Source organism: Aquila chrysaetos, chromosome 22, assembly GCF_900496995.4.
Source record: "Aquila chrysaetos chrysaetos chromosome 22, bAquChr1.4, whole genome shotgun sequence".
NCBI lineage: Eukaryota > Metazoa > Chordata > Aves > Accipitriformes > Accipitridae > Aquila > Aquila chrysaetos.
This window is the reverse complement of record NC_044025.1, coordinates 8,133,844-8,153,613: the sequence shown is the minus strand read 5'-3', so window position 1 is coordinate 8,153,613 and position 19,770 is coordinate 8,133,844. Positions and strand designations below refer to the sequence as shown.

Genomic DNA, 19,770 nt, shown 5'->3' with positions numbered 1-19,770 from the left:
TTTCTTACTGGCTATACAAGTTTCTTTCATCCCTCTACATTTTGCTGCCTTCCCTGGGGGTACCATATATTTCGTTTCCTTGTCCACAAGTTTTATATTGTGGTGTAATTCAGTTTTGGTCAATTACATTGGCCTGTTCTGATAGATCTGAAAATGGAAATCCTTTATCAACTTATTTAACCAATGTGCCTCAACTTTCTGCTGGAGAAACTGATTCTAGAGTGGGTGCTACATTTCAGCTTTTGGTTCTTTGCCAGGACTGCTAACACAGGTCCCTGTTTCTGGTAATTTTGGTGAAGACTGGCCATGAGCCCATTTTGTTGGTACAAGGAATATTTAAAAAGGGACAATAATCCTCATGCTCACTTACAACTTGAATCCAATCAGTTGTGCAATGCAAAAATTGCACTGCAATTTTTCAGTACAGTGAACTAGAAAACAGACTCTCAATAAATGCACTCCAAAGGGCTTTTTAAAAAAGGGTTTTCACAAACTTACAGGAAGGAAACAAAACTTAAACCAAGTTAAATTTTTCATTTTTAACCTTTCTGTGTGAACACTTGCTGTAGCCACATTCAGCTGAATCTGCAAATATGGAAAGTAGATGCTTTAGCTATAACTATGAAGGGCTAAAATTTATAATGTGATAAGGTGCAGTAGCTAATGTGAGTGTGTGTCTTTGGGAAGGTGTAGAATGACTGTAAGATAAACCAGCCTGCTATGATTGACAGTTTTATAATGACTAATACAAAAACATCATTACCATGTAATATTTTATAAGTCTGTGAAGAGGTTTAAGAATTGGACTGCTTTACTCAAAATGGCTGACAAGTACCAGTGAGGATACTGTGAGCTGCTGAATAACTAGAAGGCGGCCTGTAAAATCCACAGCACGATACTTAGGTGCTGTATTGCCAGGTATCATCTAATTCAGTGGAAAACAGTGTAAATGTTCACAGGAATCTGGCCAGCCTTTAAATCTCAATGTAGGCACAGTTTTCAGAAATGACTGTGTGATTGCTGGCAATCAGGGCCTTCATGTACTGTGAAGTTGACTGAAAAGTCATCTGCTGGGAGTACTCATCTGTGCTACTCTAGTGATTTCTGGGTCTTGAGTAATCATTTTGAGACTTGTGTGCTCAGTCCCTACTTAATCTTAGTGTTTCAGCTGTAGCAATTTATTTATGAGAATTGTAGTATTATTTTCATAATTTTTTTCTTGTACACTTCAGTACCTCTGTGACTTAGGAATGACAGAAAAACTCAGCTTTGTTTGTATTTAAGCAGTGATCATTTCATGACAAGTTTTTAAATACTTTACACGAATTGAATTGTTCATGGAATGATAGCTGTAGCAGTAGCAGTTGTTTAGGAAAGAAACTGTCTTCTACAGGTGACCTACCTAAAATCCAACCTACCCAAGCCATTAAGTAGAGGTGAAAGCTATTTTCTCTCTCCTTGTGAACTTCCTCACCCTCCCTCGCTACAAGACTACATCAAGTAGCCAAAATACAGCTAGTACTCCCTAGTGGCCAAATCTGAAACAAGTTCTTCTGGAAACACTGTGATTCTGGTATTTCAGGCTCTTCTAGAGCAAAGCTCCACCGAGGCACCAGAATTGCAGTCTCACCAGCACCAGAGCTCTAGGTGGAGGGAGCAGGACAACAGGAGACTTTCTTTGTGATTTCTTAGCCCAAATCTCTCAACACAGTCTCCCGTTTCCTTTTATGGAACTTCTGATAACTGACCGGATCTCCTCTTTTCCTCTCTAAGCAAAGCATTGTTCTGAGTTTCCGTCTCTGATGTGGGAATTGATTTGGGAAGAGATTAATCTTCACATTACATGATTTGCAATCCTGAGGAAAGTGAAGGTTGGGTATTGTGATGAGCATTTAGTAATAAAAGAGAAAATAGATACGGTTTTTATGGCAAAGATAGGAGCACGGTCCTGGGCACAAGTCTTAGGATTTAAACAATGTAAATGGACAGAATAGAAACCTGAACAGGGAGAGAGAATTCAGCATAAAGCTTTGTGAAAACATTTTCTACTGCAATTAACATAGCTTTACTTAAAAAATGATTGGCAGTTAACAAGAGAGAATATAGATACAGTTAGTTTTCCACTGTAATCTCCTGCAAATATGCTATTCTCTATATACTCATATGTCACATCCGCAAACAGCATCTCTGTATCCACAGTGGGAACTTGGAATATGTCCTTCCCTCACAGTGACCATATTACCATCTTGAACAATGTATGACCTATAGATTAGGGTAATTTTTTATGCACATCAGAGAATTAATTTAGCGTGACTATTCATTAAGTTAAACAGTGGTGTTGTTAGGTAAAATAGCAAGCCTTGTTCCAGTCCTTCACTGAGAGGTAGAAAATACTGGTGCTTTAAGTGGAAGAGTCACTGTATGTGTGAATAGTTTATTAAATCTTTGTTGTAGGCTCTGTAGCTTCTATAGCCTACTTGGTATAAAAGATTAAATTGGTCAGATTTTTTTGACATATAAACTTAAGTTTTTAATTAGAGGTAAACTAATTAGTTGTTGGCTATTCAGCACTGCTACAGTTCTTTTTCTTTAGGCACTTTGTGGCTACTCTGATTCTGCTTGTAAACAGCAATGCAATAGCAGGCAGATTCCAGCAGGGATAATTGATTCTTGTGTGAAGTTTCTTAATAGAACACTTGGACATAGTTAAAATTCATTTTCTGTATTTAGAAAAGTTAAAGGACAGAGCCACAGCAGGTATAAATTGGCATATCTTATTTAAAGTCACTAGAATTATAGAGATTTTGACCAGTTAAATATATGACCTCACCTCTGCATGTTGCAAGACTGAGCAGTCATGGCAGGTTTTTGCATCAGGGAAGAGTATAATTTCCCTTCTACTGCTTGTAACAAGTTGTGAAAATCATGTTCCTGTGGATTAGGAAATATTTACCTTATTCCAAAGGGATATCCTTTGTGAGTTATTGCTCACTAATGAAATAAGATGTGCCCAATCTGTCCCTCAGTTTAGACTGAAAAATTATTGCTGCTGTCTGTGATTTTAAATAATGTATAGTGTATCTTTACGAACATATGGTAGTGTCTTGCCAAGAAATGCTATGTATGATTCTTCTGGAAGTTACATTAGAGTGTCTCTGATATAGAGATGTCACGGAACAGCAGAGAGCATCAGAAGTTATAATGCTGACTTTATGTTAGCAATTAACTAAAACCCAGTAGTTTTGAAATAGATAATCCACCCTTTATTTTGAATTTTGAACTAAAGAATTTAAGCCAAAGGGCTTGAAAGGATAATAATGTAAGACAGCTAAACACCATTAATATAAGTATTTGTTAAATTTTACTAAAGTGATGATCACTTTTATGTAGGTATCAATCTTACTTCCATCGAAATGAAAGCAAAAAAGAAATCATACTGAATCTATTAAAAAGAGGAATGGATTCCCAAAATGTAATATAGACTTGTGTGATTATGGACTGCTAAGAGAATAGCGTATCAGCACATCAACAAAACCTTTGACTAATGGGCTTTGCTGTGTCTTCTGGATAAGGTTCAGAAAAGAAGACAGAAAAAAAATATCTTCCTAACGCATCAGTGATTTCTCAGCAGAGATATCCTCTGGGACTGATTGAACTAATCTGCTACTATTCCAACATATTTCCAGTATAGAAATAATGGCTTTAGTACTAAGGGGTCTGTAAAAGAGGTTATGCCAATGAAATAGAGCATCTTTTCATTAGTTCTTTATCCCTTGGTTGGTGAACCCAGTTCTACCTGCAGTAGGTACCTCTGCCCACAGAGGTTACACTTGCTGCATGAATGATTAAATGTTGCCCAGATGGTATTGCAAAAAACTTACTGATGATGTGCACTAGCAAAGATCTGGAGAATCCAGTCCTGAACATTTAGCTTGTGTAATCTCAGTTTGTGCTAAAGTTACACCTCACCAATGAGCACTTGAAAGAGCTATCTAAGTGTTATATATCAAGTAACAACTTCTTTAATGCAGAATTAGGATTAGTATGTATATTTTATAGTGAGGTAAATAAGAAACATGAGTTAAAACTTTTTAGCCCCTGCCATGGTAAAAACCTCATTGGCAGAATGAGGTTTGTATGTAATTGTAGTGTACCAGTTCATAGATCTTTGCACATTTTATTAAAAAAATTAAAAAAATATGGCTCAATCTTGCCCCCACAAATATTCCTGTAGTCCAAATTAATGCACTTTCTGATCTAAATTAATAAATGCTTATTAGAATGTAGTGATTTCTGCCCTCTATCTAATTTGCAAATATGTATTTCAAGTAATTTGACACATACAATGAGCCCCTCTGAATGTTAGGCACACTCATGGTTATATATATATATATATATATATGCACGTAAGTAATTGTAATCATAGCTATCTCACACATGCTTAGCTGGCAAACTGAGCAGGGATTGGATCAGGTGACCTCCAAAAGCACCTTCTAACTTTAATTACTCTATGACTTGAAGTTTCAAGTTTGGGTTCTCACCCTCTTAAGACATCTCTCTTCCAAATAGGAAAACAGGATTTATGTAGAGCAGTCTTGCACCAACTTGTGATGGCATTAGTGTCAGAAGAGGAAATATCTCAAACAGTGAGATTTTTGTTTCAGTGTCTGAAATATTAACTTTCAAAAAATTATACTGTTATCTGCAAATAGGTAAATACGTGTCTCTCTGCATACCTATATTGCTAGATTTGAAAACTTCTAGCAGTCATAAAAATAGAAACAGATTTTAATATGCATTTGGGTACAATCTGGGCTTTATCGAATTTGTTCTGGATGTTAAAAGCACTTGCAAAATTTAGGCCATGTCATCAGGAGGACTGATCTGAAAGTCTTACAGAGATGAAGAGGACTTCGTCATTATAACCTTCATTAGTATTAATGGCATTACACAACTAAAGCCCTGCTTATCTGGATAGAGATGCACCTCTGATTGTTCTGGCTGGTATGCAGTTTTACACAGACAGACATTTAGACAATTGGATACCCATGCTAACTTATGATCCACTTGGAATTCAGATAAAAGCTGGAATTCAGTGGCCTTTTTCCCTAGTTACACTGGCTGCGTTCCCTCTCCTCTCTCTCACACTAATCTCATAAAGCATTTGCTCTTTTTTGAGATCTGGAGTGCCAAAATGGCTTGAAATGGCAGATGAGCAAACAAATAGCTATTTCTTTCCTACAAATAATTACGAAAAGGAATGGAAATTTTAGTGACTAGGGGCTGCTGTTCAATAAGGTTGTTCTAGATTTGAGACAAATCCCAGGCAAACATACTTTTTCATCTTCTAATGTTGCACTGTCCAGTACACCAGACTCTACTAACCAGCTGTTTGACTTTTGAAGCTTTCTCATCACATTAATATTCAGGAACACATTGCCTTTGTGAAAGAATGCATTTGATTCACTTTTTCTTTTCCATTCAGAAAAACTATTCTTTTTGGAGAACAGATATTTAATTGGTTATAAAACAGGAGTATGGCTTTTTATACACAAATTTAGGTTTTTTTCATTCACTCTGCACAGACTGAAAACATATAATCTTGTGCCTTCTCTCTGCAAAGACTTTATTTAGAAGGATTTCATTTCCCTTCCTCCAGGAGGGAGAACCTTGCTTCAGTTATGTTCCTTTGAATTACAATTAGATCTTTGAACTCCAGACAGCTGAATAAACAAATTTCCCCCACCAATTTAATTATCCTGGCCTGTTTGTCAGTACCAGCAGAATACTATGTAGCACATTGCCAATTAAGACTCTGCTTTTGATTGCCAGTAAAACACTACAGGTTAAGGCCTCTGTAGCCAAAGGGAGGAGGTTGGGTTGCCTATTCTTTATCTCAGAAGCTGAAGCTCCCAGATGAGTATCCCTGGCGCAGAGTGGGTTAGGTGGAGGCTGCAGTCAGTGGTACTCAGTACATGTAATGAAGGCACAGATTAACGTAGCTTCACTAGCAGCTTCCAAGCCCAATTCAATGCAATGCAAGACTGGCTCTTTTGTGCATGTTATGCATTCCTAGTTGCTACAGCCCTATGCACAGTGTCAGGCTGCTTCAAATTTCACTGTATCTTCAGCACCTCCTGGGAAGCAGAGAAGCATAGATGTGCTGTGGCTCTTTCCTGTTCGGCTGTGCCCATAGGGAAGAAAGAAGCTAAAGCCTCTTTTGTAGTTAAGTTGTATTTGTGCAGTTGGCTTACAGCTCCCAAATGCCCAACACGGGAAAGCCTTCAGGCCATCCGCTCTGCGTAGGTATAAGCAGGATGCAGCAGGATAGCACTATAGGGAGGAGTGGGCAAGACCTCAGCTGAGCGAAGATCTGTCTTAACAGAACAGCTCTCTGAGACTCTGGGACTGGTCATCCCTTCACTATTGCCCCCATCACCATGGTCAGCTGTGTCTGCTTTCAATCTTGTGTGCCAAGCATGAGTTCCAGCCCCCATAAGAATCTACTTCTCTGTGCTCTTTCCCACTTCTGTACAGATTCTGGCTGAAACAGGAAAATAATTAAATTTCCTGCTTTTGACCCATTCGTATCCAAACTCCCCCCACTGGCTTAAGACATTTGTAGTATCATCAAGATTTTTCATAACCAGCAGTGTTCAAACTTTGTCACAGAAGCAGGTCAGGAAAGAAGGGCACTGGCATATTATGCAAAAAACTTACAGTTGCCTAGCACCATTCAGCTGATTACCACTGACATTCTGAAATGAAAATATCTGATGATGTCATATTCTAAAGTAGTTTCTGTGTTCTCCTCTAAAACTGGAGGCAGAGATTTTAAGAAAACAAAACATACATTAAGGCTAGTCTACACATTTCTGACTCCTAACTTGCCTTTTTTACTGTGGTAAGCAGGTTGAATTATACTAGATCTGCTGTCATATTGCTCAGTAGCAGAAAAAAATGGTCGTCAGACTTTTTATCATCTCTGGATTCTGGTTAGTAAAAGTGAAAATGAAAACCATTGGCAAAAATTTGTGCTGAACTTTCCAAGTGCACAATAAGCTCAAGTTCATCAGAGTGGAGAAAAGCTGTGTGACAGTTTGTTTGAATGAATCAAATTATTGGTCTTGTCAGTAATGTGTTGCATCAAATTGTTCTCTCAAAGAGAAGTAATGCAACAATACTGTGTACATACTGAGTGACATTTTGGTGGAGAGTTGCATAAGCTAAGTGACAATTAGATTTGTTTCATAACAGGTCCCACCTGAGTCAGTGAGAGAAAAAATAGGCATGCCAAAGGTGATAAGCACTGATGTTCCTTCAAATAGACAGAATATGATCTCAACTGTACTAAAAGGAAATGTTGCTAAAGTGAACTGTAACCTCAACTGTTATGCGACATCTTTATTGTAAGTCTCCTTTTAGAAAGCAGGCAATTTTTCAATGTTTTGTACAGTACTATTAAAACCTGAATTATCTGTGTATTGTCTCTGAAGACGCTGCCTACAAATTCATATTTTTCAGGGCTTTCCATTTCTTCATTTTTATTTCTTTAACAGTTCTACCCAAAAAGGAGATGATGATTATGAAGATTACACTTCAAATAAGACTTGGGTTTTGACTCCCAAAGTCCATGAGAGTGATGTCACTCTTATTTTAAATGGTTTGCTGGAAGGATATGACAACAAGCTGAGACCTGACATAGGAGGTATGTTGGTTTCCTTTTTAGACCACTTTTGATTAAGCAGTGAAGAGAAAGAACTTTCATACCTTATTACACTACACAGGAAGCAGAATCCATTCAGAGTAGTTATGAAAACAAAATAAAATGTAGTAAACCATCAGTGGCAGAAAGTAGTCATGATTTTGGAAGCTGACATAAATTAAGATTGCTAAATCCATCCTGAGACATCTAATAAGACTGTTGTGATTTGCTGAATTAGGCTGCTTGTAATGATGCACCTGCATAGGATGTTTGGAATTTAACTTTTGGGGTATGAGAAAGCAAGTTTTTATCTTCTTTGTGTATCTAAGTGAGAGTGTTAGAGAATCACAAATAATACATTGGAAAGGAAGGCCAAAATGAGGATAGCACAGCCTGATCATTGCATGATGTGATGGACACAGACAGAGCCTCTAACAGCAGCAGGTCTGCACTGACTGATGTGGCACGGGCCCTCACTTGCACAGCAGGGCAAGAAGCGACCGGGGAATGGAGCACAGAGGAAGAGATTCACAAAAGATAACTGCAGTCAAGTAAGGCCAACCTCCCTAGATTTCCCCCACAGCCAATATAAGTATATAGACCCAAGCTTGGAGTCATAATGGAAGTCTTATTTGACTGAATCACCTTTTGCAGGAATCTTCCTCTCCACTGATTACTGAGGGAGCTCAAAGAAATAAATCTTCCTGAGTTGCTGACTCCCTGAGTCAGTTTGAGAAGGCCCCATGTGGGCACAGAACAGGCAGACAATACCTCTGTAGAAGAGGATACAGCAGTAATAAGATTATAGAAAAACGCAAAGAGAATTCATGGATGAGGCAAGCAGAGAGCAGCAAGGTTAATGAAGGAAGCTGTTTCTAACAAGTTTATAGAGGCTTATAAACTAAGGAATTTTTCACAGTGAGGGATAACATGAGTATTTAACCTTCAATGTATGTATATAGTGTAAATTAGCAGAGGAATTTGTCTTATTCTCCCAGTCCAAGACTTTAGAGAACAGAAAGGAATTAAGCATTCATAAAAGCATCTGGGGAGAAAAAAAAAAATCATGTTTTAATCAAGGTGTATAAGAATAATAAAGCTACAATAGAGTAATTTCAAAATAAATTAATCTAACAACTGTTTTTCATTCCTATTTTAAAGCCTTGAGTATTACTTTTACTTTGGGCTCATGAAATTGTTACTTACAGCATTCTCTGCAGGCAACAGCAGTCATGTTGCATTTGGCATTATAATGTAAAATGGGTGATGCAAGACATCATAAGAAGGATAAGTTTGCTTTCACTGACAGTGTTTTGTCAGATGTATTGCTATCACCTGACACAAAATATACATACTCTCAGTCAGATATTACTCATTTTAAGGTAACAAAACTGTTTTCAGTATTTGTTCTCATAGCATAAGTGAACTTGTTCTGATAGAATAAACAATACAGGAATTTGTCTCAAAGTGTCTCCAACTAATTTCAAACTGGAGATATCGCTGCAAATTTATACCTATTGTCTATGCACATTTAAATGTGAGGCAACCATAGCCATACAAGAGAGGTGCTATAATAATCTTTTGGCTGTGTTTGACTTTCATGTAGTTGATTTTGACCTTCACTCATGTTACTGATTCTTGTTTCTCTTACAGTTAAACCGACAGTAATTCACACTGACATGTACGTAAATAGCATTGGGCCTGTGAATGCTATCAATATGGTAGGTAAATGATTGCCAATTTTCCTACAATGTTCACTTTGTTACAAAGCCTCCATCATTTTTGACATTACAAAGCTTCCATTAGTTTTAATGTTGTGTTATACCTATATTATTTTAAAAATCTCATTATTATTATGGATGTGAGGACTGTATGAGCTATGAATCTCTACAAGACAGGGAAACTGAGCTCTATGCTGAAAAAAAAGTAATAATAACACTTTTAACATATCCTCACACTTTTAAGTGCTCTACTTTCAAGTGATTTGTGACAGTTTAACTCCTATAAAACTGAACTTCCAGATTGCTACAAAATAAGGAAAACTGTTCACCAGTGATATTACCACTCTCGCCATGAAGAGATAAAAAGAAAAAAGCCTAGATCCTCTCTCCTCTCCTCTTTCCAAAGTTCCTATAGAAAAATTTAATTATATCTTCATACAGCTGAGGAAAAGTGGTCTAGCCTTAGCACAATGTCTACTTCATTCTTGTAGTTGTCATGTGTAGAAAGAAATCTCAGATTGCTCTTTTCCATTCAATAATTCCCTTTACGGCTTCTTGCTGCCCATTGGTGCCAGGGAAAGTGAGACTTCACCCCTTCTAATATTAACTGGGGGGCACAGGCAATAAAGGCAGCCAAGTCAGCTCAAATTTTTCCTGTCCTAGATCCAAGGGAATAAGTATTTGTTCTCTGACCTGATCAGGCATGGTTTGAGGTGTGGGAACACAAAATTAGAAAGGTGCATATACCACTCAATTGCATCTTAGTTTCACCTGTCAGTGGGAAAATAACAGAATAAATTTTTTTAAACAATAATCTTTAGTAAGCCATGCCTTCAAAAATTGACAAAAAATTGTTTTTATCAGCTCTAGTATCATCTTCTGTATTTCACATTTTTTTCATATGAAATTAAGGAAAGCATATCAGGAGTTATGTGAAATGCTGAGTGCTATGTTTTCATCAGTATCTCTGGTTAACACAACAGGAATATACAATTGATATATTTTTCGCCCAAACGTGGTATGACAGACGTCTGAAGTTCAACAGCACTATAAAAGTGCTCAGATTAAACAGCAACATGGTTGGGAAGATCTGGATACCAGATACATTTTTCCGAAATTCCAAGAAAGCAGATGCTCATTGGATAACAACTCCTAATAGGATGCTCAGGATCTGGAATGATGGCAGAGTGCTGTACACATTGAGGTATTTATACCTGACTTTAATTTCAGTTTCTCTAGGAAAAGCCAAAGAGAAAGGTCCTGTGAATCCAGGTAATTTGACATTAACCTGAAGGAAAAAACATTGGGGTTTGCTATTTACTTATGCATACAACCCTGAAAAAGGGAAATATTTAGAAGATATTACTTGCATGTGATTTATTTTATATTGGCACAGTAAAGAGTTTTTTTTCTTCCTATAGATTGTACTGTCTTGCTCCACAATAGTCACGTTCCTATACTAAAATTAATACAAGCATTGTTATAGTAATTCATCTTCATTTTCAGGTATGTTTTATTGTTTGCCACTGGTTTGGTCCATATTGCCTTTTACCTTTTTATTGGGTTAAGCTGATGAAGTCAAAATATCCTTGAATTAAGTAGATGGTATAAAAGGTATGATATACATCAAAGATCTCTTACTCTGAATTGATTACAATTGAGCTAGATGAAGCTCCACCCTGCAAAAGCATTTCATTCCTCAAATATCTTATGAAAATAAGGTTTATCATTTCAGAGTTGGTCATTTAAGGTTTAATCCAAAACCTACAGATACGCCCTGTTCCACTAAAATTTTCATAAATCTGAATTTGATACGCTCATTTCCAGATTTCTCAGTCATTTGTATATCTTTTCTTTTGAGACAGATTACCTTTAAAAAACACCTTTTCAATAATTAAGTTATGCGTATGCCTACATTTAAGTGTAACATATACATATGCAATATGTAACAACTCAAATATCATATTCCCAATGTCCATAAGATACTTCATAAATGTGAAAATCCGAAGTGCATCTTTTTTTTTACTTTTTCTTACATGTGAAATAATATTTGGTTCTACGTAAAACGCAGATAAAGACAGAATTTTTTCAAGAGAACTTATAATTTAAAATGAGAGTACAGAATCAAAGATGTTAGACATAAGACCATCTGAGTTTTAGACTGCATTTTTTTCAAAGTATTTTTTCCGCTTCTGTTTTATTGGGTGCCAAAAATAAAGTTTTGAAGAAAAGCACACTCATTATAATCTTAATGAATAGATCTGAAGCTTTGGTTAAGACAACCTTTAAATGTTGAAACTGTCTGAATTACAAAAAGGAGTTTTATTTCATAGTTATTTTACATTCATTACACATTGCATCGCCAGAAGAGATAAGAGAATGATCGGAATTGAAATCCAGTGCAAATCAAAGTCAGTCTGATAAAGAAGATCCCAGGTCCACCTTTGAAATGTTAAATTTGGACTTAGCTGCACTACCGTCTCTTTGGATTTTGTTACCTTTCTCTTCAAACTCCTCAGTTTCTCTCACTAGAAAGAGATATGTCTGGTAGAACTTAGAAACAGTTATCTGTTATTAACGTATACTTAGTTGTTCTAGTGAATCACAGCAAGCACCAGTAAGGATTCAACCTGGATTAATCCAGAAGTGAAATGTGGTAGTGTCATCACAGATCTGGGATTCTGTCCTAAAGAGAAGAGAGCTCCTGAAGAGCTGGTTGATTTTCTGAATCACCTCCCCCCAAGCTCAAGAACAGTCCGTCTTGACCAGCAGCAAATCAAGCAAAGTTAGCAGGCAGTCTGCATGGATCAACACAAAGCTCCTGACAAAACTCAAATGTGAAAAGAAAATGTACTGGAGGTGGAAGCACAGACGGGTGACTCAGGAGGAATAGAGAGATGCTGTCTGAGCACTCAGGGACAGGGTTAGAAAAGCTGAAGTTCATCTGGAGTTGAATCTGACTAGGGACATGAAAACAAGAAGGGTTTCTACACATACATCCTCAGCGAAAGGAAGACTAGGGAAAATGTGGGCACACTGCTGAATGGGAATGGGGACCTTGTCACAAAGGACACCAAAAAGGCCAAGGTACAAAATGCCTTCTTTGCCTCAGTCTTTCCTGGTAAAACCCTGCCTTCAGCAATCCCAGGTCCCTGAGACCAGTAGGAAAGTGGAGCAAGTAAGATTTACCTTAGGTGGAGGAGGATCAGGTATGGGCTAAGTAAGCGGACACTGACATGGATTGAATATGCGTGAACTGCCAGGCTCAAAGGGTTGGGGTCAGTGGCATGAAGGCCAACTTGGAAAGCAGTCAGTAGTGATGTATTTCCCAGTTTTGTACTAGGCCCATACAGTTTAACATCTTCATTAATGACCTGGACAAGGGGACAGAGTGCACCCTCAGCATGTCTGCAGATAATACAAAACTGGGAGGAGTGACTGGTATATCATGGAGTTCTGCTACCACTCAGAGGGACTGCAACATGCTGGAGAAATGGGCCAACAGGAATCTCCTGGAGTTGAACAAAGGAAAACGTCATCCTGAACCAGGGGAGGAATAGCCCATGCAGCAGTACAGGGTGGGGGCTGACCAGCTGAAAAGCACCTTGCAGAAAAAGACCTGGGGATCCCGGTGGGCATTCACCATGAGCCAGCAAAGTGCCCTTGAAGCAAAGGCAAACAGCACCCTGGACTGCATTAGGAAGACCGTTGCCAGCAGGTGATGGAGATGATCCTTCTCCTCCACCCAGCACTAGTGAGACACATCTGGAGTGCTGGGTCCAGTGTTAGGCTCCCCAGTACTAGAGGGATATGAGCTTACTGGAGCAAGTGCAGTGAAGGCCCGCTAAAATGATGAAGGGCTGGGAGCATCTGATGTGCAGGGAGAGGCTGAGGGAGCTGGGACCATTCCGCCTAGAGAAGAAAAGGCTCGGGGGATCTTATCAACGTGTTTAATGTGGGTGGGGGTAAAGGCAGCAGGGGATTGCAGGGGTAAAGAAGGCAGAGACATAATCTTCTCAGTGGTATCCAGTGATAGGACAGGAGGCAATGGGCACAAACTGAAGTACAGAAAATTCTGTTTAAACATAAGAAGAAACTTTTTTACAGTGAGAATGGTCAAACAGTGGAACAGGTTGCCCAGAAAACTCCATGCTTGGAGATTTTTGAAGCCTGGATTGTACTTTGTGCAGGGGAATGAAAGCTACTCAATTCCACAATAGAAAACAAATAAAAAACAGCAGTAAAACTGAGCCTATCCCAAATAGTGTTAAATGTATTCACCAGAGAAAAGGCAATACCGAAGAAAGAACTTAATCATTTTTTGATCCACATTATGATTATCTTGAAATGAAACTGATGATGGAAATGAGAAGAGAAAGAAAGGGCAATAATATTAGCACACAGAATCAGCTCTCCTGTGTCACAAACAGAGCTTCCCTTAGTTTCAAAAGAAATTAGATTTGTTGCTAAATCCTTAATGCAGAAAAGTTTCCTTTTGACTTCATTGACTTGGTGGCTAGTGGTCACAGTATCCCTCTGCATCCCACAGTATGAGACTCAGGGAGTCATCCGAATGCAGCACCTACATGCAGGAGCCAGGAGACAAACCCAGCTCACAGGGTTGCTCATCTGGACACCCAGAAATCAGCAAAGACCAGAAACCTACGGTTTTCCTAGAGACTCACTGAACAAACAAATGTCACTCTGCTCCTTTTTTTTTTTTTCTCCTTTTACTTTTCCCCCTCTCTCACCCCACCTAATCCCTCCTTTCCAAAGTCCAAGTATCATGCAGCTCATGGCAGGGCTGGGGCTATGTATAGGCTAGCAACAGTTAAGGGACTGAATGAAAAATGGTAGAGTTTTTGGCAGGCACATCAGAGGATACATCTCATCTAATTTTGGATTTCTAAAAGTACATGTGTCTACCTGATCTATAGTACCTACACCACCTGAGTTATCACGGCGACTCTCCTGATATTCTGTGGAGAGAAACACCTTTCCGTACATTCTTCTTCTGATTTAATTTAAATGTCTTATTTTGAAATGAAATTAAGAGCACCTTTCCAGTAGCTATGAAGGTAGTCTACATGGCTGTCTTGGATGCAGATGTCTAAATTTGGACTCACATCCATCATTTCTGAAATAGAATTTTTGTCACGTAAAATGCATTTCCCTAGTGCATTATGGCATGTTGTGACACAGAGATTTGTCACTGCTCATGAGATGACCTCTATATCTACTTATGGATTTGCCAGTCCTGAGTAATGCTGCCGTTTCAGATGCATAGGAACATAACTTTGATAACTTATTCTATTACACAGTGCAGAAAGTAGATGATTAGCGTCTATGTAGCCAAAAAAGAAACACTGCTTATCAGTAACCATGATGCCTTCCTATGCTTGGAATATCCAAAGTAATACATACATACCAACAGTTTACTTTTGCTTTATATATATATATAAATAAAGTTACTTGCATATTTCATAGTCAGGTTCCATATTATTAAGAATCTCATTTTGCTTGCCATGATGTAGCTTTCAGGACAAACTTCTCAAGTGCGTTCTGTATATCCTGATCTATTTCTTCTCAGGCTGACAATTGATGCTGAGTGTCAGCTACAGTTACACAACTTCCCAATGGATGCCCATTCCTGCCCCCTGGAATTTTCAAGCTGTAAGTAATATGCTTAGAAATATCCCTTTTCTGACCCACACTGAACACCACTTATAAAATTATCATGTTCTTAACAAGACATAGTCCAAAGGTTTTCAGTTTTATTTTGACCTTATTTTCAAGTACGTGAGTCAGATATGTTCACAAATATAATTGAGGAATGCTATATAAAAAATGATACAATTTCTGGGTCCTATGTGATTAATTTATGCCTATATCTTAGCATGACAGTAGAAATTTTTACTTTCAGCATCAAGGTCTCATGACCTGATACTTTCTCTCTGCGCATGGATGTTTTACTATTGCAATAGTTGGAGTCAAGAGTTTGGTATTTTGCAGTCGGATCAAGGTGTGAATTCCTGGTCCAGCTGCAGACTTTTTGGCCATAATTGAAGGATGGGTAAAATTGCATCCCATTGGGTCCACAAAAGTAGAAAACTGATTTTTGAAAAATTTATCTCAAGTGCTATTTTAATTTATAATAAATAAAATAAAATGTGACATTAAGTAAAAGGCACTACTAAGTAACTTGAGAAAAACATATCTATAATTTACTTGCAATATGCTTCTCCAGTTTTCTCCAGAAACAGAAAATAGTATTTTTACTCCCCAAAGTACACTAAAATTCTAGCAATGACTGTGAAACAAAGCATTCTGTATTTTCCATTGCAATAAGATGGCTACCCGAGAGAAGAGATCATTTACCAATGGAAGCGCAGCTCAGTGGAGGTGGGAGACACCAGGTCCTGGAGACTTTACCAGTTCTCCTTTACAGGATTAAGAAATACAACTGAGGTGGTGAAGACTACTTCAGGTAAGACAACTGATCTGTTTACCCTCAGATTCACTTAGGATTTTATTAACAGAAAGAAAAAAAGAAAGATATCTCTGTTTAGAACTTAGCATTGGCACTTCACTGAACAATTACAGGCTTTTAAATACCTATGGAACCATCCAGGCTTTAGTATTTCTGAAGAAGAACTTACAGGAAGAAAAATAAATTGTTGTCTCCTGTCCATTCTTGTCCTCCAAGAAATACCTAGAACTGTCAGGAGAAAGTCACTACTACAAGGGGTGGGTGGGCGGGCAAGGGAACTTCCTATCCTGCTTCAGTGTAGAAAACAGCACAGCTGAGCCAATAAATGATAATCTGATACTGATTTGAATATTTTACAATCCCATTCCAACTTCCAGAAGCAGAAAGTAGGCCTGTACAGAAATGAAATTTGAAGTCTCAACCTCTTTACTACAGCAGCTCCAAGTTTATTTTGTTCCTTAAAACAGGGCATATTCAACTCTCATTAAAAAGAACAGCCTTACAAATCAGAGTCTCAGATGATTTTCCTGCATATTTCTATCTCCTTGGAAACAAGTAATGGAATTTAAAATGATAGATGAGGAACTACTCAGCGTTTAATAAAAATAGCAATTTTAGCCCTACTAACTAAGCAGGAAAATACATTCTTCTAGACATATATATTGTTTTATTTCTCAGTGGAAAGAAAATCAGTGAATACGAGAAAGGATGTAAAGAGGAATTGCATATTAATATTCTTGTATGTGCATGATATCCCTTGTCTTTGATTTCTTACTTTCAAAAAGAACAGTGAAATGAAGGCAGTTTTTCTTTTCAAGTTGCTTTTAATTTTTACCTTATTTTATTGTTCTGGCAAATATATTGATTTAAATTCAGACATCTGTGTTAAATCTGACCTCAGAAATATCGCCATCCATTTTCTTTCTAAAAGGTCAGCATTGCTGTTATACTAAAAAGGAGAGTGAGATACGCTAGTGTTGAGAGAAGCCTGCAGTGCATTACACTGGAGTGCAAACAAAGAGGTTGAGAATTAATTCAAGTTCCAACTCCTGAATCACTGGACATTAAGCACCAATGACATGTTTAGTCTCATGAGCAGGGCAAAAATGGAATGAAGCCTCCCAGCTGTAGCCACATTTGCCTTATGGCATCTTCTGCCATTTTAGCTGAGGAAGATATTTAGTCAGGTATTCAAGAAAGCATTTGACCTTTCTCTTTTTCCCAGGAAAATAAAAATAAAGATGCAAAAGAGGACAAGAGAGCAGCGTGTGTGTGAGCCATAGCTGCTAATAACCACCATTATACATGACATGGTGGAATTGCTCTCAAAGCAAAAATATAAACAGCAGCAGTACATCTCACCTCAGACTGCCCCCGTAACAGACAAAGCACAAAAGGCAGCAGTGTGCCCAAGCATGGTCTAAGGTCCCATCCTGCCTAGGTTGAAAACTAACTTTATTTCAGTCTTAGTTTGAGTTTCTTTTATTTGCTCTTTTTCTTTCCTTTTCCGCTTGAGTCATTCGCCAATAAACTTTTTTTGGCCAGAGATAGAAAGTAATAAAATCTTAACATGCTACAAGCTTCAGATCCACTGATTCAGTGCATCTTGCACTGGTGAATCAAAAGCACGCTCTAATGTTCTGCTAATGTGAAGAAAGTACATACTGGGAGACAAACAGTAAAACACAGAAAGCAAAATATACTAATACACTTTCCCATGCAAAGAAAACCTTTTTTTTTTTTTTCAGGGGATGGCCATTCAAGCTTGTAGTACTCACCTGGAGTACTACCATAATGTTGCATCAGCAGTTTTTAATATGACGACACACACCAGCCCTTTTAATTTAGTTAAAAAAAAAAAAAAGTAATTAGCAGCTAGCATCCACTTTAAAGCAGCAAAGAGTCACTCTAGTCATCACTTGATTCCTAAGAAGAAATGTTCGTGAAAGCTACTCAGCCTGCTGAGCTGCTTTCAAAGACCAGCTGAGTATAAAAATTTGGGGAAAAGTCCTGTGTATGTATTTCTGCTGCTGCAGTTATCTTATGTTTGATTTTCCTTGCTCCTCTTGCTTTTATAACCACAGATATCCAAGAAAATTAGATTTGATTTTGGTCTAGGTGCAGTATCTAAATAATTAGAAGGTAGGAAAAAACCCCCAACAACAACAAAATAGGGATTATCATTAATCTGGTCTATCTCCTACAAATATTTTGCTAAAGCTGGCAGAGCCTGAAGAGTGTTCATTGCTTACATAAGTGCCTTATTAGCATGCTGGGAGCTACATTAAGTCCAATATTTCTCAGCCAGACCCATACTCTACCTATAATTACTCTCTTACAAGCACACATTTTCAATAGAGTTTCCCCAAAAGAAAAGAAAAATATTCCAAGCTTATACATTTATTAGCAACCTATGCGCAGCCTGACTACACAAGTTAGGTATTTGAATGCCCATATAGCCAAAATAAGTCTTGAGACTTTATGCAACTAACTGCAGTGTTGTATATAATAGAATTTAGATACAAACTAATGACAGTACCACTGCCAATGCTTCAGTGGGGATATGAGCTGAGGTACAGTGGAGGAGGCAATGGAAAGATTAATGAGATGTTAGGGAGGTGACTATACTACACTTCCAAGAACTCTTCCCCAAAACTAAATTTATATGACGACAGAAACCAGAGAAACCTAAACACAAGACGGGGAAATTAGAGAATATGAGATTGAACAGTTACAGAACAGAAGGAGCCTGGGAGTAGTGTTAAGGCATTTGAAACTGGAGTAAACTTTCCATATCTGCATTTACTCCATTTCAAAACAAACTCTTGTTTCCAGCTTCATGCCTCCCAGTGACTAACACTTTCTAGTCCCTGAGGGCTATGCTTGCTTGGTGACTGGAGCAGAGAAGAGAATCAGAAAGGATGGCTGAGACTTGGTCATTACAAACTCCGTTACCTCTATTCTGTCATGCCATAGCTGAACATTTGAGATCTGGCCTGGGTTATGGGCAGAGAAGGACAAGGATTGTTTGAGTGCAAGCTTCATAAGGACTGACAGACTTGCTGAAGTGACTACATTTATCTGCTGCTCTTCCTTTGCATGTGCTGCAGAAATATAAGATTAACTGAAAGGGCCAGATGTCGGAATTCTGTCCCTGATCAGTTAGCAAATCCCCATAACAGCAGAAAAAAGCAACTGGAATATTACAAACCATCCTGTCTGTTTCTCTTATCTGAAGTGAGTCATCCTGAATTGTCAGCTTGTTTCTCTCCAAACTGAACATTCACATGTGACTCCAATTTTCTTCAAAAGTCACAGACCAAGCAGTAAGAAATGACTTAGCTAATAGAATCCATTAATAGCAGGCACTGTTAAGAAAAGTTAACTCTCAACCTTCTGTCCTGTGAACTTTTCATTAAAATGACTAAATAGTCTGTACATTTAATAATATATTACCTGTATGTATTTTCTGCTTTTTCACTACAACCTATGCTGTGTAATCAGCAGTGGTTTAGTTCAGATTATTTGCAATAAAGTGCACGTTAGGACATAATAGCATATGAGTTATATAAACCACTCCAGTTGACCTCACATACTTATAAACTGAGATGGGTTTAAGATTTATTGTATTATTGAAGTATGTCCATAATCACTGCTCAAACAGTGCATATTTTGGTCATTTATTAAGAAACTACCATTTCTTTTGCGTGACCTTTTTGCTCACAGTGTAAGGCCCCATCCACTGAATGGTGGTGAGATTCTCCAATAAAAAAGGATGAACTAATGGAAAAGTCTAGAGAATAAAAATTCACCAACTTCTGAAATTTGGATGGACACTGCCATGAGTAGTCCTT

General features: G+C 37.9%; 1 protein-coding gene across 3 annotated transcripts in view; it reads left to right on the top strand.

The window, feature by feature from the left end:
• Window positions 1-19,770, top strand: part of GABRG2 (gamma-aminobutyric acid type A receptor subunit gamma2) — a 71,799-nt gene that overhangs the window by 17,528 nt on the left and 34,501 nt on the right. For all 3 annotated transcript variants that reach the window (XM_029998192.2, XM_029998191.2, XM_029998194.1), the window contains exons 2-6: window positions 7,560-7,708; window positions 9,359-9,426; window positions 10,410-10,630; window positions 15,017-15,099; window positions 15,776-15,913. In XM_029998192.2, the coding sequence (XP_029854052.1) occupies window positions 7,560-7,708; window positions 9,359-9,426; window positions 10,410-10,630; window positions 15,017-15,099; window positions 15,776-15,913 (659 nt within the window). The remainder of the gene's footprint in view (window positions 1-7,559; window positions 7,709-9,358; window positions 9,427-10,409; window positions 10,631-15,016; window positions 15,100-15,775; window positions 15,914-19,770) is intronic.